At 66.7% G+C, this 22,266-nt stretch overlaps 4 protein-coding genes across 8 annotated transcripts; 2 read left to right on the top strand and 2 right to left on the bottom strand.

The window, feature by feature from the left end:
* The first annotated feature begins 381 nt into the window (after positions 1–381).
* On the top strand, positions 382–3,222 carry MOGS (mannosyl-oligosaccharide glucosidase). Its single transcript, XM_033060319.1, has 4 exons — positions 382–742; positions 836–1,047; positions 1,121–1,311; positions 1,402–3,222. Exons 1-4 carry the CDS (start codon positions 382–384, stop codon positions 3,107–3,109), a joined length of 2,472 nt encoding a protein of 823 aa, XP_032916210.1. The 3' UTR covers positions 3,110–3,222.
* Positions 3,223–3,374: 152 nt separating this feature from the next.
* Positions 3,375–5,346, bottom strand: WBP1 (WW domain binding protein 1). Its single transcript, XM_033061316.2, has 4 exons — positions 5,269–5,346; positions 5,099–5,201; positions 4,615–4,776; positions 3,375–4,187 (listed from the first exon to the last, which is right to left on the bottom strand). Exons 1-4 carry the CDS (start codon positions 5,329–5,331, stop codon positions 3,628–3,630), a joined length of 888 nt encoding a protein of 295 aa, XP_032917207.1. The 5' UTR covers positions 5,332–5,346; the 3' UTR covers positions 3,375–3,627.
* A 728-nt stretch (positions 5,347–6,074) lies between these two features.
* On the bottom strand, positions 6,075–9,265 carry INO80B (INO80 complex subunit B). The gene is made up of 5 exons (XM_033061315.1): positions 8,306–9,265; positions 8,022–8,199; positions 7,746–7,867; positions 7,375–7,589; positions 6,075–7,059 (listed from the first exon to the last, which is right to left on the bottom strand). Exons 1-5 carry the CDS (start codon positions 8,457–8,459, stop codon positions 6,595–6,597), a joined length of 1,134 nt encoding a protein of 377 aa, XP_032917206.1. The 5' UTR covers positions 8,460–9,265; the 3' UTR covers positions 6,075–6,594.
* A 67-nt stretch (positions 9,266–9,332) lies between these two features.
* RTKN (rhotekin) lies at positions 9,333–22,266 on the top strand. 5 transcript variants are annotated; one of them, XM_033060976.1, is made up of 13 exons: positions 9,333–9,711; positions 14,061–14,254; positions 14,786–14,847; positions 15,006–15,059; positions 15,142–15,259; positions 16,356–16,580; positions 17,610–17,704; positions 18,804–18,910; positions 19,881–20,012; positions 20,345–20,510; positions 21,031–21,135; positions 21,308–21,410; positions 21,631–21,723. In XM_033060976.1, exons 1-13 carry the CDS (start codon positions 9,607–9,609, stop codon positions 21,635–21,637), a joined length of 1,473 nt encoding a protein of 490 aa, XP_032916867.1. In that variant the 5' UTR covers positions 9,333–9,606; the 3' UTR covers positions 21,638–21,723. The 5 variants fall into 5 exon arrangements, with proteins under 5 accessions (XP_032916867.1, XP_032916863.1, XP_032916865.1 ...); XM_033060974.2 differs by lacking the exon at positions 21,308–21,410 and adding an exon at positions 12,257–12,455 and having other exon boundaries at positions 9,631–9,711; positions 21,631–22,266; XM_033060973.2 differs by lacking the exons at positions 9,333–9,711; positions 21,308–21,410 and adding exons at positions 11,043–11,087; positions 12,257–12,455 and having other exon boundaries at positions 21,631–22,266.

A 22,266-nucleotide genomic window follows, 5' to 3' on the forward strand; every position in this document is an offset into this window, starting at 1 on the left:
TTGGAACACTTGTGGGGAGACTGGTGGGGCTAGGGGCTCCTGGAGGGGCTGGGGGTGCAGGGTGGGATTCCTTTGGGGGTCCTGGGGGTCACTGTGGGTCCGTAGCTGACGTTCCAGGGTAGCCCTAGAGAAGGCTGGGGGTCCTTTGGATACCCCCAGAGAGGTTAATAGGCATAACAAACCGGACGGGGAGGAGCGTGGACTGGGTGGCAGGCCTGCTCGGGAACACCGCGCTGTGTCGTACCCTCGGGGACAGTTTGGGATCCGCGGGGTCCCTGGAGGACCGAGCCTGCGGGTGGTCCTCCCGCCCGCCAGGGGGCGCTCGCGGGATCGGCCTCGCCAACGTGGCGCGGCGCTGACGTCACGAGCGCGACAGCCCTGATGGCGGGCGAGCGGCGGCGGCGCGGCGGGGATGGACCCCGGGAACGGCCCCGGGAGCGGCTCCGGGACCGGGACCCGAAACTGCGGCAACAGCAAAAAACACCGCGAGGATCCGGGCGGGTCCGGACCGTGCTGGTGCTTACAGCGGCGGCGGCAGCGCTGGCGCTGGGTCTGGCGGCGGCGGTGGCCGAATGGAACCGGTGGAGCGAAGTCTCCCGCCTCGTCACTCCCCACCCCGCGCCCCCCGCCGTACCTCCGGGCTCCACCGGGCCTCTCGCATCACCCACCTATTTTTGGGGCACGTACCGGCCTCACGTCTACTTCGGGATGAAGACGCGGAGCCCGCACGCTGTCGTGACCGGTGAGGGGCGCGGGGGGCTCTGCCCCGCCCTGGGGCTCGTCCGGCCCCGCTCCCTCCACGAGAGCCGCCCCTGACACCTCCCCGCCCCTCCAGGACTGATGTGGCTCCAACACGGCGGCAACTTGCGGCACACGAGCGAGCAGAACAACGGCGTGTCGCGATATGGGTGGCTGATGCACGACGGGGAGAATTTCGGAGTGCAGGAGATCCGTGATGAGGGGCTGGTGCTGAGAACCGAGTTCGTGAAGCAGCCGGGAGGGGACCACGGTGGCGACTGGAGCTGGCGGGTCACAGTGAAGATGGAGGTGAGGGGACGACAGTGGGAGAGGGGTTGGGATGCCGGGGAGCTTTTGTCATCCTCCTCTTCCTCCTCTCCAGGGCAAGGGCCCGGCCCCTCTCCTGTCCCTCTTCTTCTACGTGGCCACAGATGGGCAGGGGACGCTGCGGCCGGTGCTGGAGAATGGGACACGGCTGGCAGCTGTGGCAGGGACGGCGGAGGAGCTCGGGGACTTCACCCTCACCTTCCTGCCCCCCACCGGGGAGGGTGGGGAGGGGCACAAGTATGCCAGGTGAGCATCTGGGCTGCAGCCTTTGTGTCCCCCTCCATCTGCTCCCATACCCCATGCTCACTATGTCCCCGAATCTCCTGTTCCCCCCAGTTACAACTTCCTGGCCGCGGGGATGCCAGGGCTGCACCGTCTCACTGATCTGGTCCGGCAGAGCCTCCGTGAGAGCTCCGTGTTCTCCCCACCGGGCCGACCCCGCCGCCGCTATTTCGGGGTGTCCAGCACTGGGGGGCTGCCTGGGGAGACCCCTCGGGGGCAGCTGCTGCTGCACCAGGTGACACTGGAGCCGCCGGCGGTGCTGGAGGTGACGCTGGAGTCGGGCAGCGCGGCAGGGGTGCGGCACGGGCGGCTGGCGGGGCCAGCACTGAGCGCGGCGCTGGCCCAGCACGTGGCCACCTTTGAGCGACGCTTTGAGGACACCTTTGGGCTGGGGGCACGTGGGGTGTCCCTCCCACAGCGTCGCTTCGCCCAGGCTGCGCTCAGCGAGATGCTGGGTGGGATCGGCTTCTTCCACGGCCACTCCCTGCTGCGCTCGGAGCATCGGGAACAGGCAGTGCCCGGCATCGAGTCCATGCTGTTCACGGCCGTGCCCTCGCGCTCCTGCTTCCCACGTGGCTTCCTGTGGGATGAGGGATTCCACCTGCTGCTGCTGAGCCGCTGGGACCCCGCGCTGGCCCGCGACATCCTCGCTCATTGGCTCGACCTCCTCAATGCCGACGGCTGGATCCCGCGGGAGCAGATCCTGGGGGATGAGGCGCGGGCCCGGGTGCCCCCCGAGTTTGTGCTGCAGCACAGCGAGACAGCGAACCCCCCGACGCTGCTGCTGGCGCTGGAGCGGCTGCTGCCCGACGCGCCCCTGCCCTACCTGCGCCGCATCTTCCCGCGCCTGCGTGCCTGGTTTGAGTGGCTGAACCGCACCCAGGCCGGCCCCGAGCCCTTCACCTTCCGCTGGCGTGGCCGCGACACCGACCTGGAGCGCTTCCTGAACCCCAGGACTCTGTCGTCGGGGCTGGACGATTACCCCCGTGCCTCCCACCCGTCTGCAGAGGAGCGGCACCTGGACCTGCGCTGCTGGATGGCGCTGGGCGCCCGCGTGCTGGCGGCGCTGGCTGAGCGCCTGGGCGAGCCCCTCGCGCACTATCGTGACATGGCCGCGGCCCTGAGCGACAACGACCTGCTGGACCGGCTGCACTGGGCACCTGAGCTGGGCACCTTTGCTGACTTTGGCAATCACAGCGCGGCCGTGGCTCTGCGCTGGCACCGTGCAGCCCCCGTGCCCGGCAGGCCCCCGCCGGCCCCGCAGCTGCGGCGGGAGGTGCGGGAGGCGCCGCGGCCGCAGTTTGTGGGCGCTTTGGGCTACGTGAGCCTGTTCCCGCTGCTGCTGCAGCTGCTCCGAGCGGACTCCCCGCGGCTGCCAGCGCTCCTGGGCTCCATGCGCAGCGAGAAGCAGCTCTGGACTCCCTTCGGGCTGCGCTCGCTGGCCCGCGACAGCCCCTGGTACCTGCGCCGCAACACCGAGCACGACCCCCCGTACTGGCGCGGCTCCATCTGGGTCAACATCAACTTCCTGGCGCTGCGGGCGCTGCACGGCTACGCGCAGGCGGCGGGGCCGCACCGGGAGCGTGCGGCCGAGCTGTACCGGGAGCTGCGCCACAACCTCGTGGCCAATGTGTTCCAGCAGTACGAGGCCACCGGCTTCCTGTGGGAGCACTATCGGGACAGTGACGGCACCGGGCAGGGCTGTCACCCCTTTGCCGGCTGGTCCGCGCTCGTCGTGCTGGCCATGGCTGAGGACTATTAATGTGGGGAGTCCCTGTGTCCCCTGCCTGTCTGGCGTGCTCAGGGCCAGGGGAGGAGGTGGGAGGCTTTGTCAGAGCCCCCCTGCCTCCCCTGCAATAAACCTCCACGACTATGGCCTCTCGCCACCCGTGTCGGTGTCACAGCGTTGCCTTTGCTGACCCCAGCTCAGGCTGATGCCCCCTGTGCCATGGGGGGGATGTTTTTCCCCCTCCCTGTGGAGTCAGGGGTTGCCACCCAGCCCAGTGCACCCATCACAAGGGGCGATGGTACTTTCACATCTCTTTAATGGTGAGAGAATGTGCCGGGACCACCCACCCCCATGGTCTCAGGCACCCCCCAGGCAATGGGGTCCCCATAGGCAGCAGCATCAGGATCACAGGGGAGGTCCCAGAAGCAGTTTGGAGGGGAGGGGGCTCCAGCAGGACCCCACCACACTGCAGGGTGGGTGTCAGCTGGGGCGAGGGGCCCCCAGAGGCTCCGTGATGAGTCCAGACCCCACTTGGGGGTCCTGGGTGGCGCTCAGACAGGCAGCACAGGTGAGCCGGGCCCCCCACCACCCCCCGGTCCCCCACAGCCCTCAGGCTCACCCTCTTCCTCCTCTAGGCCACGGCCCACCTCAATGCCCGAATCCCCTGTGAGCCGCCGGTGCCGCCCGGAGCAATCCCCTGGCACTGCTCCGCCTCCCCCACCCTCACCCCCCTCGGTGTCGGAGCAGGGGCGGCCCTCAGCCTCACAGAAGTCCAGGGGGACTTTGGGGGGATCTCTGCAGGCCGGCAGCTCCTCGGGCAGGGGCAGGTCCCAGCTGGCACCAGTGCCGGTGCTGCTGGAGCCACCGTCACGGCTGGCACTGCCACCCCCCGGGCCCGGGCCTGGCTCCGGGTCCGTCTCGTCGGTGCCTGGTGCCGAGAGCGAGGAGCTGCTGGGGGAGGAGGCGCAGGAGCAGCCGCAGGAGCAGGAGCTGCAGCCCCCAGAGGAGCCGGGGGACAGCGAGGGGCTCCCGGGGCTGTAGGGCGGCGGCGGCGTCCCGGGGCGCTGCGCCACTTCCTCGTACGCCGGGAGCTTGAAGGAGGCCAGCAGCCCTGGGGGGGAAGAGACAGGGTCAGAGGGACACCTGGGACACGGGAGGGTCACCAGGAAATGGCCCCCAGAGGATGGAGGGGGAGGGCACAGCTTGGCACAGGGCAGAGCTGGGGGTCTGTGGGGCTCAGGGGGATTTGGGGGATGGAGCTGGAGAGCACAGCCCAGGGCAAGGGTGGGGATGTGGGGTTGGGGGTGTACATGGGGAACTATAGGGCAGGGACAGGAGATCCAGGATATTGGGGGATGGCACGGGGGGTCCTGACTCACTGAGATCCCCTGTGAAGGTAGCGGGGGACAATGGGCTGGGGGCGACATACGTAGGGTGCTGAGGGTCCTGATTCACTGAAGTCCCCCATGGAGGGGAGTGATGCTGGCAGGGGTTGGGTTTGCGGGTGTACAGGGGAAATTCAGAAGCCCTTCACTCACGGAGGTCCCCCGAGGAGGGCGGGTAGTGGCAGGCACCATGGTAGGCGATGAGGTTGATCTCACGCTGCCGCTGCTGCTGCTGCAGGCGCAGCTTGGCCCGGCGGTGCCGGAACGCGCAGCAGCAGCTCAGCAGGATCAGGATGGTCCAGAGCAGCCAGAACCCTGCGGGAACGGGGGGTCACCCTCACATAGAACCCCCATTCCCACGGGGGATCCGGCTGCAGCCCCCAGAACCCTCAGTCCCCCGCGGGGTCCCAGCTCTTCCAATGCTGCAGCTCGGAGCCCGCAGGCCCCGTGAGCCACAGGACCGCTCCAGAGGCCCCAATTGTCCTCGGAGCCCTCCGTCCCTGTCCCCCACACTAACACGGAACCCTCAGCCCCGACATATCCCCTGACCTCCCCGAGTCGCAGGACCGTCCCGAAGCCATCAACCCGCCCAGGATCCCCGATCCCCTCCGTTCTCCCCGGATCCCCCCGAACTCACACCACAGCTCGTAGTAGTAGGTGCAGCAGCCGCTCTCCCCGCAGCAGTGCCCGGTCTCGCACACGTAGGGCCGGTTGTTCACCCCCGGGCAGAACTCCCGGGCCTGCGGGCACGGCCGCACCGTCACCGCGGCCCCGCGCGCGGCCCCCCCGCCCCGGCCCGCCCGGTACCTGCGGGTGCTGCCGGCCCAGCAGCGCGGCCCAGGCCCCCTCGGCGCTCCCGGGCCGCTCCATGGCGCCGCCGCCTAAAGCCCGCCGCAGCCCCGCGCCCGCCCGGCCGCGGCCCCCGCCGCCCGCAGCAGCCGCCGCCGCCCCGTCGCCGCCGCCGCCGCCATCGCGGCCCCCGCGGCCGCCGCCGCCCGGGCCGGGGCCGTCGTCGCCGCCATCACGCCCGGCCCGAAATCCCGCCCCCACGGCCACCGTCGACCAATCAGCGGGCGCTCTGCGGCCGACAGCCAATTGGCGCCGGCACCGCCGCTCGGCTGCAGCCAATCGCTCGCCATCTGCCTGAGCCTCACGCCCAACAACAGAGACAAAGGAGCCGAGCCCCGTCCCCCCCGGTGATTGGCGGCCTCAGCGACCAACCGGAGAAGGAGCACCGCCCCCAGGCCCTGACTGACAGCGGCTCTCGCCAATGGCGGCCCGGCCCCGAGCTCGACGGAGGGCGCGGCCCCCGGTCCGCCCAGGGGCGGGCACTGGGCTCAGCGCGGCCAATTGGCAGCCCTTCGTCCGTTTGATTGGCAAAGCGTCTGACCTATCAACGCCGCCATTCTCAGCTGGGCAGAGCCAATATGCGCTGTCCGAGCCACGACCGCGGGACGGACCACAACGCACGGGGAGGGGGGGAGAGTCGGACTGTTCCACAGCACTGCCGGGGGAGAGCGGTCTGTACCATGGTGCTTCTGGGAGTGTCGGACTTTACCACAGCGCTCCGGGGGTGTCGGACTGCCTCCCCATCCCAGCAGGCCCACACACGGTTCCTTCAAAAACAGCCTTTATTCAGTTCTTCAACACCAGGACCCGCCCTTTCCTTCATCCCCTCAGGACCACCCTCAGTCCCTGCCGGGGTCCCCAACCCTCTGTGTCCACCATGGTGGAGAGGCTGGAGCCCTCTGAAGCTCCACATCCTCTGCAGGCTGTTCATATCCATTTGGAGGAGCCAGAGCTCACTGTGTGCATGAGAAACTGCAGCTGTCCTGGTCCCTTGTGTTCATGTGGAGTGGCCAGAGCCTCTGTGTCCACGGCAGAGGGTTTGAAGCCCCCTGTTCTGGCCTTGTGGGTCTGTGTGGGAGGTCTGGAGCTCCCCCACAGCTTTCAAGTCCACGCTGGAGATCTACAGGTTCCTCTTCCTGCCCTCTGTATCCATGTGAATAATCCAGATACCTCTGGAACTACCTATATCCATAAGGCCCGGTGATCTGGCCCTCTGTATCCACGGCAAAGCATCCGTAGCCCCCATATAGGGTCCGTAGCCCCCCGCAGCCCCCTCAGGGGGGGTCACCCCGGGCTCTGCAGCAGCTGCAGGTTGCGCTGGTAGCAGCCCAGGCTGCAGAGCGGGCGCCCGGTGCGGGCGCAGCTGTAGCGCTTGGGGTTGTGGCAGCCGGGCACGGCGCAGGGCTGGGCGGGGGGCACGGGCGGGGCGGTGGCGGGGGGCAGCGGCAGCGGCAGCCCCACGGGGAAGGACACGGTGATGCCGTCGGCGGCGCTGCGGTAGTGCACGACGGGGCAGGCCGCGGGGCGGGCGCGGCGCTCGCGCAGGGCCCTCACCTTGGCCTTGTGCGTGCGCGTCAGGCGCTCGATGGTTTGGTTCTTGCTCTCCTCGGCCTTGCGGGCGGCCTGGAGCCGCCGGCGCCGCGCCCGCTCCTCCCGCTTCTCCCGCATCTCCTCCGTCACCTCCTTGGCCTTGGCGCCCATGGGCAGCTGCAGCAGGGGCTGGCTCTGCTGCTTGTGCAGCAGCGCACGCTGAGGGGGCACGGTGAGGTGTCAGAGTGGTCTGGGAGATCCATGCAGGTCACCCCAGGCCTCCAAACTGCCTCTCCACCCGTTCCAGGGCTCCCCAAGGGTTCCAGCTCAGCCCCACAGCGGTTCTGTGATGCCTGCAGCCCTTCCAGATCTCCTCAGTCATGCCCCAGGGGTTATGAGGCTCCCCAGACACTCATCAGCCCAGCTCCCTGAGCATCCCAGAGTCTCTAAACCCCCCCAGCCCCTCCCCAGACTGGCACCAGCAGCCCTCAGAGCCCCCTCAGCCTTGCCCCCAGTCCCTCCATGCCCCCTGACCTGCCGGGCTGTCAGGAGGGACTCATCCACCTCCCTCTTGATGTCACCGTTGTCATCCAGCTCCCCCCTCTCGAGGGCCGCCAGCCAGCGCCGCTCCTCCTCCTCCTCTTCTTCCTCCTCTTCCTCTTCTTCCTCCTCCCCCTCCTCACGGGGAGGGAAGCAGCTCTCAGGATCCAGCTCGGGCAGTGGGGAGGGGGCCAGGTTGCTGTCTTCATCTGGGGGGGCCGGGATGGGAACAGTCACGGGGGGTCCAGAGCACCCCCTCCCCACACAGCCCTCACTCTGAGCACCCCCGTTCCCCCTCAGAGCTTCCCCCTGCCCTCCCCACAGCCCCTCCCCTCTGAGCCCCCCATGAGCCGCCCCCTGCTCACCCAGCCAGGCCCGGTACTGCTCGATGGGGACCCCCTCGCTGGGCTCCTCCTCGTCCCCTGCCAGCAGTGGGGAGGGGGATGGCGAGTGCGTCCCTTCGGGGACCACCGTGAACGTGGGGACGCTGTAGGGGAAGAGAGAGGAGTTCGGGACGCTGGTGAGGCCGGGCTGGGCTGGGTCCCGATTAGGGGGACACATGGAAACAGGCCCGGCCCAGCCTCCCACCTCCTCCTCCCACGTTTTGGTGCCCAGGATCTGCCCCCCAGCTCCCTCCTCACCTCTTGGTGCCCAGGATCTGCCCTCCCAGCTTAATCCGGAGCCGCAGCCGGGGCTGCCGAGGGAGTTCGGGACCCGCGGGCGGCCCCGCCTCGTGGTGGTGCCGCTTCTTGTGCTTCTTCTTGTGCTTCTTGTGCTTCTTCTTGTGGCCGCCATGGCCGCCCGCCTCGGCCTCCGGCCCTGTGAGGGGGGATACAGGATCAGCGAGGGCTCCCCGCGGGCCCTGCCCTGCCGGGGAACGACCCCGCAGTCCCCACGGACCCTCCCCGGCCCCGCGCCCTCTCACCGTGGCCGCCGGCCTCCATCCCGCTGCGCCGCCAGGCCCTGCGCATCCGGCTGAGGGGGACCCAATTCGGGACGGACCCACTTCCGCCCAAACTCGCTTCCGCCCGGACCCGCTTCCGTCCGTTATCGGGGGCGGGTGACGCTGCCGCTGCCATCTTTGAAGTGGGCAAGTTGTGCAGCGGTCCGATGGGAAACTGGCGCTGCGGGTGCTTTTGGGCCGCCCGGGGCAGATGTGTGAGCTCAGGTGTGAACTGTGCAGGTGTGTGTGAAAATACAGTGTGAACACACAGGTGTGAGCTCAGGTATGAGCTGTGCCATCCTGGGGGGCAGTTCCTGTCCAGCCGTGGGTCCTGAGGGGCGAGGGAATCCCGGGGGACACGGGGAAGAGCAGTGCCAGCAGGTCAGGGGGTGATCCTGCCCCTCTGCCCTGCCCAGGTGAGGCACATCTGGAGCGCTGTGTCGGGACCAGAGAGATCTGGAGCTCTTGGAGAGGGTCCAGAGGAGGCCATGGGGGTGATTTGGGGTGTGGAGCACTTGTCAAGCTGAGGGAGCTGGGTCTGGTTTGTCCAGGGAGAAGACTGAGAGAGGACTTCATCAATCCACACAAAGAACCCAAATATCCTCACAAAACCCTCAAATGCCCACCCAAATACCTTAAATATACCACAAATGTCTCATCTGAGAGGAGATCCCACGCATCCATCCACAAAAAAACCCCATCCAGCCCCACAAATCCCTCCCCGCGGTGTCAGGATGGAACCCAGGGCAGGACAAGCTCAGCACGAGGCAGAGCTGCTCCCCACGGAGGGTCTAAGCCTTGGGACAGGTCCCCTGGCCGTGTGTCACCTCTCCAGGTGGCACCGCCTGAGCAGGAGGTGGCACTGGCACATCTCCAGAGGGGTGACAGCTGCGTGCCCTCCCGTGTCGCACACACACAGAGATGTCACACGCTCACAGATGTCACACCCCGACACACACAGAGACACCCCCCGCCCGCAGCTGCCGCTGCCCCGGGCCATTGTCCCGCCCGTGCCAGGAGCCGCCAGCACCGATCGGCGCCGCCGCCCCCCCCGCCGCGGGTCCCGGAGCTGTGCGGGGCCGGGAGAGGCGACCCCGGCATCTCCCCGTGCGTCCATCCCGGGTGTCCCACCTGTCCCAGGTGCGCCGGAGCCCGGGCGAGCTCCGGCAACGCCCCGAACGCCGGGACTCCCTTGATCCCCCCCATCCCGGAGCACCGGAACCCCCAGAACCCCCGGACCGCCGGGACCTCGGGACCTCTCGGGACCCCCGGGACCCCCGCCCATGTTCCGGCGGGACGAGCGCAGCCGCGCCACGGTGGCGCGGGGCTCAGCGCTGGACATGGAATTGCGCCGGGGCTGCTGCTGCCCCCCGGCCCCGGCCTCGCAGGTACGGGAGCACCGGGAAGGAACAGCGGGACCAGCCCGGGCACGAGGCCACGGGGGCGGCCGCAGCCTCTCCCTGCCCCCCGGGCTCTCCGGGCTGTCCCGCTGCCCCGGCCCAGCCGGGAATTCCGGAGGGATCCGGCATAGCGGGAAGCGCCCGCGCCCCCGGCACCCGACGGGGAGGGGGGGGGACTGGGAGGGACTGGGAGGGACTGGGAGGGACGGGGGGGGTCGGGACAGGAGGACTGGGGCGTCCCGCAGGTGGGGGTGGCGGTGCCGGGGAGGGGGAGCGAGCAGGTGGCACACGGGACACAGGAGACAAGGGACACTTGGGGGGTCCTGGTGGGTCTGGGGGTCCTGGTCCATCCCAAACCAGCTGAGTTTGGAGGGTCCAGTGCGTGTGGGTGGCATCTTTGTGGGGGTCCCAGTGCTCGGGGATGGAGGGGCTCTTGGTGGATACAGGGGGTCCCGGTTCACCCCAAACCAGCTCCGTTTTGGGGGTTCCCACAGGGGGTCCCAGTTCACCCCAAACCAGCTCCGTTTTGGGGGTTCCCACAGGGGGTCCCAGTTCACCCCAAACCAGCTCCGTTTTGGGGGTTCCCACAGGGGGTCCCAGTTCACCCCAAACCAGCTCCGTTTTGGGGGTTCCCAGGGCGCTGTGAGGTTCTTGGTGCATTCGGCAGTTCCAGTTCACCCAGTCCCAGCTGCCCACTGACGGTTCCTGGTGTACGGGGGGGTCCCAGTCCACCTGATCCCCCACACTCGGGGGGCCCCGGTGTCATTGGGGAGCTTGATGCATATTTGGGGGTCCCGGTGCATTCAGGGGGGCTCTGGTGCATCCTGGGGTGGATCTGATGCATTTTGGGGACCCTTGGTGCGCTTGTGGAGGTCCCGGTGGATACAGGGGTGTCCCCGTCTTTCAGTACCAACTGCGCTTGGGGGACACTTGGGGGACACTTGGGGGGCTCTCGGTGCACTCGGGGGTCATCCCGGGGCACTTGAGGGCATCCTGGTGCTCCTTGGGGAGGTCTCGGTGCATCCCGAGGACTCTCGGTTCACTCAGGGTGGATTTAGTGCCCGCGGGGCCGTCCCAGCCCCCCGGTACCAGCTGCCCACGGGGGCTCCGGTTCGGTTCGGACAGTCCCGGTACCCCCGGGAGGGTCTCGACCCCCTCGCACCTCGCTTTTCCCCCAGCAGGGGGCGCCCCCCGCCCATTCCCGGTGTCCCGGAGCCCCGCGGGGGGGGGCGGGGGGGACACGGAGGCGGCTCCTGGGAGAAGGGAGGGGGGGACACGGGGAATGGGGGACACGGGGCGGGACGTGGGGCGGGGGCGGCCGCCGCTTCCTGTGCGCGATCGCGGCGGAGCGGGAGCGGCCGGAGGTACCGGGAATGGGGGGCAGCGCTGAACGGGGAGCGGGGAGCGGGGAGGGGGTGTGGGGGGAGAAGGGGTCCCGGTGTCCGTCTCTACCGGGACTCCGTTCCCCGTCTCCCCCGCACGGGACCCCGCGTCCTCCTCCTCCTCCCACGCCTCCCCCACCCCCTCCTCCAGTGCCGTTCGCGGAGCCCCGTTCCGCACCCCCGGGCCGTGGTGTGCCCCCCTCCCCGCACCCCTTTTCCCGTTCTCGGCACCCCCAGGCTCTGCACCTTGACCCCGAGCACCCCTCGTCCCACCCCCGCACCGCGAACCTTGCACCCCGTTCAGTGCCTGCGCTCCTTGTCCTGTCCCCCGTCCCCTGCACCCCAAGTTTGAAACCCCTTCCCCTGCACCCCACCCTCCCCATGTACCCCCTCCCCGCCCCCCAGCTGCTCTCCCCTTCCCTGCACCCCTTATCCTGGCTGAACCCCAAACCCTGCTCCCCATCTGCACCCTAATCCCTTCCCTGCCCCTCTTTTCCCATCCCCACACTCCATCTTGTCTTCTGCACCCCGTTTTCTCCACCCCAACAATCTTCTTTTGTGCCCTACAACCCAAACCCTACACCCCAAACCTTGCACCCCAAACCCTTCACCCCAAACCCTGCACCCCAAACCCTGCATCCCAATTTCTGCACCCCAAACCTTGCGCCCCAATCTCTGCACCCCAAACCCTGCATCCCAAACCCTGCACCCCAAACCCTACACCCCAAACCCTGCCCCATCGTGTCCCCAGACCCTGCACCCCATTCTACCCCCCTCATCCCATCCCTGCCCCCCATCCTGTCCCCGCACCCCCATCCTTTGTACCCCACCTTGTCCCCTGCACCCCAAACCCCGCACCCCATCTCTTCCCTTACCCGCCCCCCATATCCTCTCCCCGCACCCCAAATCTTCCCCTCCGTGCACCCCAAACCGATCCCAGCCCATCCCAGCCCCCGCTCCCCGCCGCCCCCGCTGCCCTTTCCCGCACAGTCCCCCCCTTGTTCTCGGGGAGGGGGCGGCGATTTGGGGAGGGCAAACAACGTGGACACCCCCCCCCCAGATTCCAGGGAGGGGCCCAAACACGTGAGGGACCCCCCGAATTCCCGGAGGGGGGCCCATCCAAACATCCAAAGCCCGTTTTCTCCCCGCAGCCACCTCGGTGTGGGGGGGGGTCCCCACTACACCCCAGCGCTGGATGCGGCGGGACCCCCTTGGGGGGCTTTGGGGGGACCCCCCAAAATAGCGGGGGGGGTCCCGGGGGTCCCGATGGAGGTGGGGGGGGGCCGCCGGCTGCGGATCCTGGAGGATCTCAACATGCTCTACATCCGCCAGATCGCCGCCAGCATCCAGGTGGGAATTTTGGATTTTGGGGGACCCCCCCCCCGCCCAAATCCCTGATTCCAAATTCCGGGATCCCCTGGGGGCCCCCCCAGACCTCGGGAAACCGGAGATCCAGGGGTTCCCGAGAAGATGGAATGTGCTCCTCATCCCAAGGGATTCACCCCTTCGGGAGCCCCCCAAAACCACGAGAGGAGGGGGGGGGAGGATTTTGGGGGGGGCTCCCGCTCCCCCTGTTTCCAGCGGGGGGTTATTTATAGGTGATGACGTCACTGGAGGGGGGGGGGGACAGGGGCGGGATCGGGATCGGGATCAGGATCGGGATGGAGGAGCAGGAGGTACCGGGAAGGAGTTGGGGGGCTGGGGGAGGTCCCTGTGGGGCTGTGTGCTGGGAAATTTGGGGTGTCGGGGGTGCTTGGTGAATCTGGGGGGGTTTGTGGGGTGCGCCGTGGCTCTGTGGGGTATCCGTGGGGTGCAGGGTGAGTTTGGGGGGTTGTGGTAAATCTGTGGGGTGCAGGATGGGTCTGTGGGGTGCGGGATGTGGTTTTGGGGTGCACGGTAAATCTGTGAGGTGCGTGGTTCCCCCGTGGGGTGCAGGATGGATCTGTGGGGTGCAGGATGGATCTGTGGGGTGCGTGGTTCCCCTAGGGGATGCTGGATGAATTTGTGGGGTGCGTGGTTCCCCTAGGGGATGCTGGATGAGTTTGTGGGGTGCATGCCCTCCCTCTGGGGTGCACAGCGTGTTTGTGGGGTGCAGGATGGATCTGTGGGGTCCATGGTTCCCTTATGGGGTGCACAGCGTGTTTGTGGGGTGCAGGAATAATTCGTGGGGTGCCTGGTTAACTTATGGGGTGCACGATGGATCTGTGGGGTGCGTGGCTCTGCCGTGGGCTCCATGATGAGTTTGTGGGGTTCACGGCCTGGTTTTGGGGTTCACGGCCTGGTTTTGGGGTTCACGGATTCCCCGCGGGGTACAGGATGTGCCCGTGGGGTTCCTGATAAATCTGTGGGGTGCCCCATTTGTGTTTGTGGGGCGTCTGGTACATCTGTGGGGTGCACGATGTGTGGGTGCAGCTGGGACCCCATCAGGGCAGGGCTGGGACCCCCCAACCAGTGTGGGGACCCCTCCCCATGCTGGCACCGCCTGTGCATGGCTGGGACCCCCGGGGGGAGCGTGGGTCGGGGGTCCCCAATGCCTGGCAGGTTCCCCAACCCCACATTTCCCCCTAAACCCCAAATGTGGGAGGAGCCTGAGCTGCTGCAGGTGCGGGAGGGGCTCTGGGGACCCCCCAGTCCCCCAAATGTGCCCGTTCCCAGGAAACAGCTGCAGTGGGTGCAGGAAGTGTTTTTGGGACCCCCTAACCCCCCAAATGTTTCCCACTCCCAGGAACCGGAGCTGCAGTGGGGGCGCACAAAATTCCCACAAAATCAGCCCCAAAATCCCCTCAGAATTTTCACAAAATCCCCAAAAACCCCTGATGTGGGTCCGAGAGGGCTTTTGGGGACCCCTTAAACCCCCAAATGTGCCCATTCCCATCAACCAGAACTGCAGTGGGTGCTGTGGGGGTGGGAGAGATTTTGGGGTCCCCCTGAACCCCCAAATTTCCTCATTCCCAGGAACCAGAGCTGCAGCGGGCTCTGGAGCGGGCACTGCGGGTGCGGGAGGGGGCTCGGCGGCTTCTCCCCGCCTGCAGCCGCCCCGAGCAGGCTCTGGAGACCACCAAGACCCTGGTGCTGTGCGATGCCAGGGTGGTCGCGGCGGGGGGAGAGCTGCAGCGGCGCCAGGAAGCCCGGCTGAGGGGGGCCAGGCGGTGAGAGACCCCAAAAATTATAGGGGAGGGGATAGGCTACCCCAAGGGATGCTCAAAATTGGGGAGCCCCAAAACTGGAGTGGGGTGGTGAGGGGCACCCCAAAACGCGGGGGGGTTGGGGTACCTCGTGGAGGGTCCCCAAAAATCTGGGGAGGGGGTTTGAGGATCCCATAGGGGTGTGACAATAAGGGACATCCCAAAATCCGGAGGGATATCGGTCACCCTGCAGTGAGGGACACCCCAAAAAACCCAGGGGATGGGATGAGAGACCCTGGGGGTCTGTGGCGGTGAGGGACACCCCAAAACCTGAGGGGACATCGGTCACATCACGGTGAGGGACGCCCCAAAACCTGGGGGGGGACACGGCTTAAGGGAAAACCCCAAATGAGGGGACACCCCGAAATTTGGGGGGAATGGGGAAATCCAGAGGGGCACAGCTGTGGGATGTGATAACAGGGGACACCCCAAACCTGTAGGGAGCACCCCAAAACCTGTGGGGCGCTTTGCTGACCCCCTCCCATCCCTCTGCAGCCCCTCGGACGCCGGGCCCGGGGTTGAGCGGGTGCCGTGCCGGGGCACCGTGTGCATCTCAGGTATGGGGGTTCTGGGATGTTCTGGGCTGTTCTGGGGAGGGGGACCCCATCCTTTCTTCCTGCCCCCCCTCCTGCACCGTCTGCATTTAGGGTGGGAGGTCTGGGGGTGTCTCAGGGGTCTCACCCCCCTCCTGCCCTCCCCTCCCCTCCCTCCGCAGATTTGCGCATCCCGCTGATGTGGAAGGACACCGAGTACTTTAGGAACAAGGGGGGTGAGTGTTGGGGTGCTGGGGGTGTCCCCCTTTCCCTGTGATGCTCTCTGTGACCCCCCTGACCCCCAGTGCCCCCCACCAGAGCTGCACCGCTGCGCCGTGTTCCTGCTGCTGCAGGTGGGGGCTGAGATCCACGACACCCCCACGGTGCTGGTGGACCGGACCCTCACCGACATCTGCTTCGAGGGAGCCGTGCTCTTGTGAGGGGGGGGACCCCCGACACCCCACACCCCTCCCTGGGACCCTGACACCCCTCTGAGCCTCTCTATGGGACCCCTGACCACCCCAAAACACCCCCATGGGACCTCTGATCCTCCCCATGGGACCCCCGACAACCCCCACACCCCTTCTAAGGACCCTGAACACCCCCCTGAGCCTCTCCATGGGATCCCTGACCATCCCAAAACGCCCCCATGGGACCCCTGAGCCTCTTTATACGACCCCTGACCACCCTAAAACCCCCCCATGGGACTCCTGATCCCTCCCCATGGGATCCCCGACAACCCCCACACCCCTTCTAGGGACCCTGACACCCCCATATCTCCCCATGGGACTCCTGAGCCTCTCTATACGACCCCTGACCACCCCAAAACCACCCCATGGGACTCCTGATCCCTCCCCATGGGACCCCTGACCACCCCCACACCCCTTCTAGGGACCCTGACACCCCCATATGGACCCCTTGATACCCCCCTGATCCCTCCCCATGGGACTCCTGACCACCCCCACACCCCTCCCAGGGACCCTGACACCCCCATATCTCCCCATGGGACCCCTGAACCTCTCTATACGACCCCTGTCCACCCCAATACGCCCCCGTGGGACCCCTGACAGCCCCCACACCCCTTCTAGGGACCCTGACACCCCCATATGGGCCCCTTGATACCCCCATGGGACCCCTGAGCCTCTAATACAGGACCCCTGCCCACCCCAAAACCCCCCCATGGAACTCCAGATCCCTCCCCATGGGACCCCTGACAACCCCCACACCCCTCCCAGGGACCCTGACACCCCCATATGGGCCCCTTGACACCCTCTGAACCTCTCTATAGGACCCCTGTCCACCCCAAAACGCCCCCTTGGGACCCCTGATCCCTCCCCATGGGACCCCTGCCACCCCCAAACCCCTCTTGGGGACCCCTGCCCTCTCCTGGCCCTGCTCCAGGGGACCCCTGGGAGGGACCCATGCCCCCCACTTCCCCTCTGGGACCCCTTACCCTGTCCCCGCAGTGTCCCCGCAGTGTCCCCACAGTGTCCCCACGTGCCCGGCTCACCCTGACCCCCCTGTGCCCCCAGCTCGGAGGCGGGTCCCGATTTCGAGCTGAAGGTGGAGCTGTACAGCGCGGGGCTGCCCGGAGCGGGGGCGCAGGGCAGCACCCCCAAAAAGCTGGCGACGCGTCTGAGCACGTCCCTGGGCCGCTCCTCCGGCCGCCGGGCACGGGCTGCCATGGAGGGGGGGCCCGGCAGCCCCCCGGGCACCGGCGGCACCGGGGCACTGCTGCTGCCCCCGCCCGGCGTGCCGTGAGTGCCTCCTGTGTCACTGTGTGTGTCCTGTGTGTGACTTGTGTCCCCCTGTGTGTGCACTGTGTGTGACTTGTGTGTGACTTGTGTCCTTCTGTGTGTCCCCTGTGTGTGACTTGTGTCCTTCTGTGTGTGTCCTGTGTGTGCCTTGTGTCCCCGTGTGTGCCCTGTGTGTGCCCTGTGTGTGCCCTGTGTGTGCCCCATGTCCTGTGTGTGTGCCCTGTGTGTGACTTGTGTCCCCCTGTGTGTGCCCTGTGTGTGACTTGTGTCCCTCTGTGTGTGCCCTGTGTGTGCCCTGTGTGTGACTTGTGTGTGACTTGTGTCCTTCTGTGTGTGTCCCTTGTGTGTGACTTGTGTCCCCCTGTGTGTGCCCCATGTCCCCCTGTGTGTGCCCTGTGTGTGCCTTGTGTCCTTCTGTGTGTGTCCTGTGTGTGCCCTGTGTGTGACTTGTGTCCCCCTGTGTGTGACTTGTGTCCCCCTGTGTGTGTCCTGTGTGTGCCCCGTGTCCCTCTGTGTGTGACTTGTGTGTGACTTGTGTCCCTCTGTGTGTGCCCCATGTCCCCTGTGTGTGCCTTGTGTCTCTCTGTGTGTGCACTGTGTGTGCCCTGTGTGTGCCCTGTGTGCGCCCTGTGTCCCCCTGTGTGTGCCCTGTGTCCCCTGTGTCCCCCTGTGTGTGCCCTGTGTCCCCCCGTGTGTGCCCCATGTCCCCCTGTGTCCCCGTGTGTACCCCGTGTGTGCCCCATGTCCCCCCTGTGTGTGCCCTGTGTGTGCCCTGTGTCCCCCTGTCCCCGCTGTGTGTGCCCCATGTCCCTCTGTGTGTGCCCTGTGTCCCCCCGTGTGTGCCCCATGTCCCCCTGTGCCCCCTGTGTGTGCCTTGTGTGTGCCCTGTGTGTGCCCTGTGCCCACCTATGTTCCCCCTGTTCCCCTGTGTGTGCCCCATGTCCCCCCTGTGTTCTCTGTGCCTGCCCTGTGCCCCCAGACCCCTCAATCTCCCCACGGTGTCCCCCTGCCCCCCACCGTTGTCCCCAGGTGTCCCCGGTTCCAGCTCCTGGCCCACGCCGCGCTGTCCCTGGCGCAGGTGCACGATGGCTTCCGCACCCACGACCTGGTCATCGCTGCTGACGGTCAGTGGGGGCTCATGGCACCCCAGAACACCCCATGGCACCCCATGGCACCCTAAAAAACCCCAGAACACCCCATGACACCCCACAAAGCCTCACAATACCCCACAACACCCGTGGCATTTGGTGACACTCTATAATCACCCCAAAACTCCTCCCAGCATCCCATGGCACCCCATAACTCGAGCAGTGGGGCTGGAACAGATGGGGAGGAGTCTGGGGGTCCTGACCCAGTGAAGAGGGGGGTCTTGGGGTGCTCAAAGGGTGTGGATGGGGTCTGGGGTCTCGGTAAATGGGGGACAAGGGGGTTTGGGGGTTCTGCCAAGAGGAGGAGCTGGGTCTGGGCTTCTATTGGGGTTTGGGGGTCCCTCTCAACTCCCAAGATCCTCATACGTCCCATTCCCAGAGCAGAGCCCTGCTGGGTGGGTTTGGGGTCAGTGTGGGGGTCCCTCCATGTCCCCGTGTGTCCCCTCAGAGCAGAACCCTGCTGGGTGGGTTTGGGATCAGTGTGGGGGTCCCTCCATGTCCCCCCATGTCCTGGGGGTCCCTCCATGTCCCCGTGTGTCCCCAGAGCAGAACCCCTGCTGGGTGGGTTTGGGGTCAGTGTTTGGGTCCCTCCCAGCCCCCCTACTGGTTGGGTTTGGGGTCGCTGTGGGGGTCCCTCCATGTCCCCGTGTCCCCCCAGAGCAGAACCCAGCTGGGTGGGTTTGGGGTCAGTGTGGGGGTCCCTCCATGTCCTGGGGGTCCCTCCATGTCCCCGTGTGTCCCCAGAGCAGAACCCAGCTGGGTGGGTTTGGGGTCAGTGTGGGGGTCCCTCCATGTCCCCTCATGTCCTGGGGGTCCCTCCATGTCCCCGTGTCCCCCCAGAGCAGAGCCCCTGCTGGGTGGGTTTGGGGTGGCTGTGGGGGTCTCTCCATGTCCCCTGTGTGTCCCCTCAGAGCAGAGCCCTGCTGGGTGGGTTTGGGGTCGGTGTGGGGGTCCCTCCATGTGCCCCTATGTCCTGGGGGTCCCTCCATGTCCCCGTGTGTCCCCAGAGCAGAGCCCCTGCTGGGTGGGTTTGGGGTGGGTGTGGGGGTCCCTCCATGTCCCCGTGTGTCCCCAGAGCAGAGCCCCTGCTGGGTGCCTCTCTATGGCCGCATGTGCTGCCGCCTGGCGGCCAGGCCGAGCTGCATGGACACCCCCGCGGCGACAGGGACACTGCGGCTGCAGGTCAGGGAATGGGACAGAGGGAATGGGATAGAAAAGTGGGATAGAGGGATGGGGTGTGTTAACATCCCTCTGGGAACAGGGACACTGCGGCTGCAGGTGAGGGGGGATCAGGATGTGGGATTGGGATGTAAGGATGGGGTGGGATAACAGTGGGATGGGGATGGAGAAAGGGGTGAGAGAAGGGGGTGGGAACAGGGATGGAAATGGAGACAGGGATGGGATGGCATGGGATGGGATGGGATACAGGGATGGGATGGGATACAGGGATGGGATGGGATGGGATGGGATGGGATGGCGATAAGGGTGGGAGAGGGACAAAGGTGGGACCAGGACAGGGATAGGGATAGGGATAGGGACAGGGACAGGGACAGGGACAGGAATAGGGATAGGGACAGGGACAGGGACAGGGATAGGGATAGGGAATGAGAATGGGAATGGGGATAAGGACAAGGATGAGACAGGGACAGGAATGGGGTCAGGATAGGCATGGGAACAGGCACAGGTACAAGGACAGGAACAGGGACAGGGACAGTGATGGGGATGGACAAGGATGGAGATGGGGACACAGATACAGGGGATGCATGGAGAAATGGGGACAAGGACAAGGATGAGAACAGGAGAGGGATGGGCACAAAGATGGGATGTGGTCAGAGGAATGGGATGGGGACAGGGACATGCATGGGAACAAGAATGAGGACAGACACAAGAGGTAGGACAGAGATGGGAAGGGACAGAGGTGGGAATGGGATGGGAATGGGATGGGAATGGGATGGGAATGGGATGGGATGGGAATGGGATGGGAATGGGATGGGAATGGGATGGGTGGTGACACAAACCCACCGTGTCTCATCCATCCCCACCAGTGGCTCTGGACTGGTGGGAGAGGAGCTGGGGGGATCCATGTGCTGGGGATGGGTGCTCAATCAGGGGGCACCCCGGGGTGCTGACGGCTCTGGGGGTCTCGGGACAGGCTCCAGGGGCTGAGGGGCCGAGCGGGCCCCCCCTGTTCTGCGTCCTGCGGGGTCCTGGGCTGCTCTGCTACAGCAGCGCTGGCGAGGCCGAGGAGGGGCGGGAGCCCACCCTCACCATCGCTGTCACCAAGGTACGGGGACACAGGGGGGGTTCTGGGGGCTTTGGGGGGCACAGGGGGCACAGAGAGTGGTCTGGGGGCTTTGGGGGGCACAGGGGATGGTCTGGGGGCACAAGGGGCACAGGGGGTGGTCTGGGGGCACAGGGGGCACAGGGGATGATCTGGGGGCTCTGGGGGCACAGAGGCTGTGGGGGGCACTGTGGGATTATGGAAGCTATGGGGGCATGGTGGGTATGGGGAGAAAGGGGGACACTGCGGGGCTGGAGGTGGTTCGAGGTTTTTGGGGTGCTCTGGGGTCTCTGGGGTCTCTGGGGCGGTGGGCTCAGGGTGTCCCGGTGCCGCAGGACACGCGGGTGCGCGCGGTGGAGCCGGGGGGCCGCGGGCAGCCCCCCGGGGTGGCTGTCACCAACCGGCTGGGCGGGGAGGAGGTGACACACGCGCTGCTGGCCGAGAGCGCGGCCGAGGCACAGCGCTGGCTCCAGGCCTTTGGGCAGCACCTCTACGACCTGGGTGAGCCAGGACTCCTGGGATCCCTCACCCCGACCTGGGGGAATCCTGATTATCCCTGTGGGACCCTGCACATCCCTGTGGGAATCCAAATTATCCCTGTGGGACCCTGCACATCACTGTGGGAATCCCAATTATCCTTGTGTGATCCTGCACATCACTGTGGGAATCCAAATTATCTCTATGGGACCCTGCACATCCCTGTGGGAAACCCAATTATCCTTGTGGGAATCCAAATTATCCCTGTGGGACCCTGCACACCCCTGCAGGACCCTGCACATCCCTGTGGGATTCTGCACATCCCTGTGGGTCCTCCCAGCCCTGTGGGACCCCCTCATCCCTGTGGGACCCCCACCCTAACAGGATCCCCATCACCCCAGGACCCCCAACCCAGCAGGACCCCAATCCTGAGACCCCCCCATTCCCGTGACACCCCCATCCAATGGGACACCCATCCCAGCAGGAGCACCTGGGTGCTGGGGGGCTGTGTCCCGTGTCCCCCACATTGTCCCTGTCCCCACAGCCCAGTGGAAGCAGTGCTGTGAGGAGCTGATGAGGATCGAGGAGCCCCCCCCGCGCCGCCCCCCGGCCCCGCTGCCCCCCCAGGGCTCTCTGTACCACCAGACGGGTGAGTGGGGTCGGGGAGGGGCGGTTTGGGGGGGCTCTGCTCTGTCTCCCCCTCTCTGCTCTCTGCTCTCTCCCTAACACTGCTTTTCTCACTGTCCCCCCTCTCTGTGTCACCCCCTCTGTCCCCCTCCCATTTCTTTCTGCTCTGCCACGCCCCTCCCACACCCCCCCAGCCCCGCCGGGCCCCCCCGGGACCCCCCCGGCCGAGGGGCTCCTGCTGCAGGAGAATGTCTCAGCCGAGATCCGGGCACTGCTCAGCTCCTACTACAGCGACAGGTGACAGGGGGGGGACACGGGGACAGCCCCCCCACACTGCCACAGCACCCCCAGGATGGCCGTGGGGATGGCGGGGGGGGAGTGAAGGGACCCCCAATCCCCCCCCACTGAATGTGAGGGGAATCCATGGGGAGTGGGGTGTAAAGGGGGGGGGGGACATTTGGGGTGTCCAGGGGGGATTTTGGGGACCTGCCATGACCCCCCTGTCCCCCCCCCGCAGCTATTGACCCCTCGGATGACATCGCGGCGGTGACCGACATCCTGACACGGCACGGGGGGGCTCCCCGTGCTCCGGGCCCCCCCCCGTGGCTGTCACTGTTTGAGGGGCCCCCCCTGCGCAGCCCCAGCCCCCCCCGGCGGGGCCGACCCCGCACTCTGTCCCTCGATGCCCGGCTCGGCACCCTGAAGGGCCGGGGGGGCCCCCCAAAACCTCCCCACTCCAGCTCCTCCAGCAGCGGCAGCAGCAGCCCAGGACCCCCCCAGCGTGACCCCCCCAGAGCCCTCCAGTCCCGGGTGTGACCCCCAGCACTTAGGGGGGGATGTGGGGATGGACCCCCCCCTTGTTTGGGGGGGTGAGGGCTCCTGGCTTCTGTTTTTGGGGAGAAACTGGAATTTCTGCCCCTCCCCGTGCTGGGGGGTGGGCTCAGGGCTAAACTCCAAAAAAAGGGGGGGGGTTTCTTTTCCCCCCCCACCACAGGGTGGGTGCTCAGGGTCTAACCCGGGGGGGGACACAGAGCCCCCCCCCCCAGCTCTGCTTTCCCTCACCTCTAACCCGGGGGGGGACACACAGCCCCCCCGGCAGGCCCCCCCTCATTAATAATATTCACTAATAATTTGCATTAAAATTTATTTAACA

Source organism: Catharus ustulatus, chromosome 5 (genome assembly GCF_009819885.2).
Source record: "Catharus ustulatus isolate bCatUst1 chromosome 5, bCatUst1.pri.v2, whole genome shotgun sequence".
Lineage (NCBI taxonomy): Eukaryota > Metazoa > Chordata > Aves > Passeriformes > Turdidae > Catharus > Catharus ustulatus.

Bases quoted from the DNA above. Each gene is read 5' to 3' on its own strand.
- INO80B (XM_033061315.1), bottom strand. From the start codon at position 8,459: ATGGCAGCGGCAGCGTCACCCGCCCCCGATAACGGACGGAAGCGGGTC. The intron at 7,590-7,745 runs GTGAGCAGGGGG...CGGCCCCCCCAG, and splicing joins GCAGTACCGGGCCTGGCTGG to ATGAAGACAGCAACCTGGCC. The intron at 7,060-7,374 runs GTCAGGGGGCAT...GTGCCCCCTCAG, and splicing joins CCCTCCTGACAGCCCGGCAG to CGTGCGCTGCTGCACAAGCA.
- MOGS (XM_033060319.1), top strand. From the start codon at position 382: ATGGCGGGCGAGCGGCGGCGGCGCGGCGGGGATGGACCCCGGGAACGG. The intron at 743-835 runs GTGAGGGGCGCG...CCGCCCCTCCAG, and splicing joins CCCGCACGCTGTCGTGACCG to GACTGATGTGGCTCCAACAC. The intron at 1,048-1,120 runs GTGAGGGGACGA...CCTCCTCTCCAG, and splicing joins GGGTCACAGTGAAGATGGAG to GGCAAGGGCCCGGCCCCTCT.
- WBP1 (XM_033061316.2), bottom strand. From the start codon at position 5,331: ATGGAGCGGCCCGGGAGCGCCGAGGGGGCCTGGGCCGCGCTGCTGGGC. The intron at 5,202-5,268 runs GTACCGGGCGGG...CCGTGCCCGCAG, and splicing joins TGGGCCGGCAGCACCCGCAG to GCCCGGGAGTTCTGCCCGGG. The intron at 4,188-4,614 runs GTGAGTGAAGGG...CTTCCCCCCCAG, and splicing joins GCCCTCCTCGGGGGACCTCC to GGCTGCTGGCCTCCTTCAAG.
- RTKN (XM_033060972.2), top strand. From the start codon at position 9,607: ATGTTCCGGCGGGACGAGCGCAGCCGCGCCACGGTGGCGCGGGGCTCA. The intron at 9,712-14,060 runs GTACGGGAGCAC...CCTCATTCCCAG, and splicing joins CCCCGGCCCCGGCCTCGCAG to GAACCAGAGCTGCAGCGGGC. The intron at 20,013-20,344 runs GTACGGGGACAC...CCGGTGCCGCAG, and splicing joins TCACCATCGCTGTCACCAAG to GACACGCGGGTGCGCGCGGT.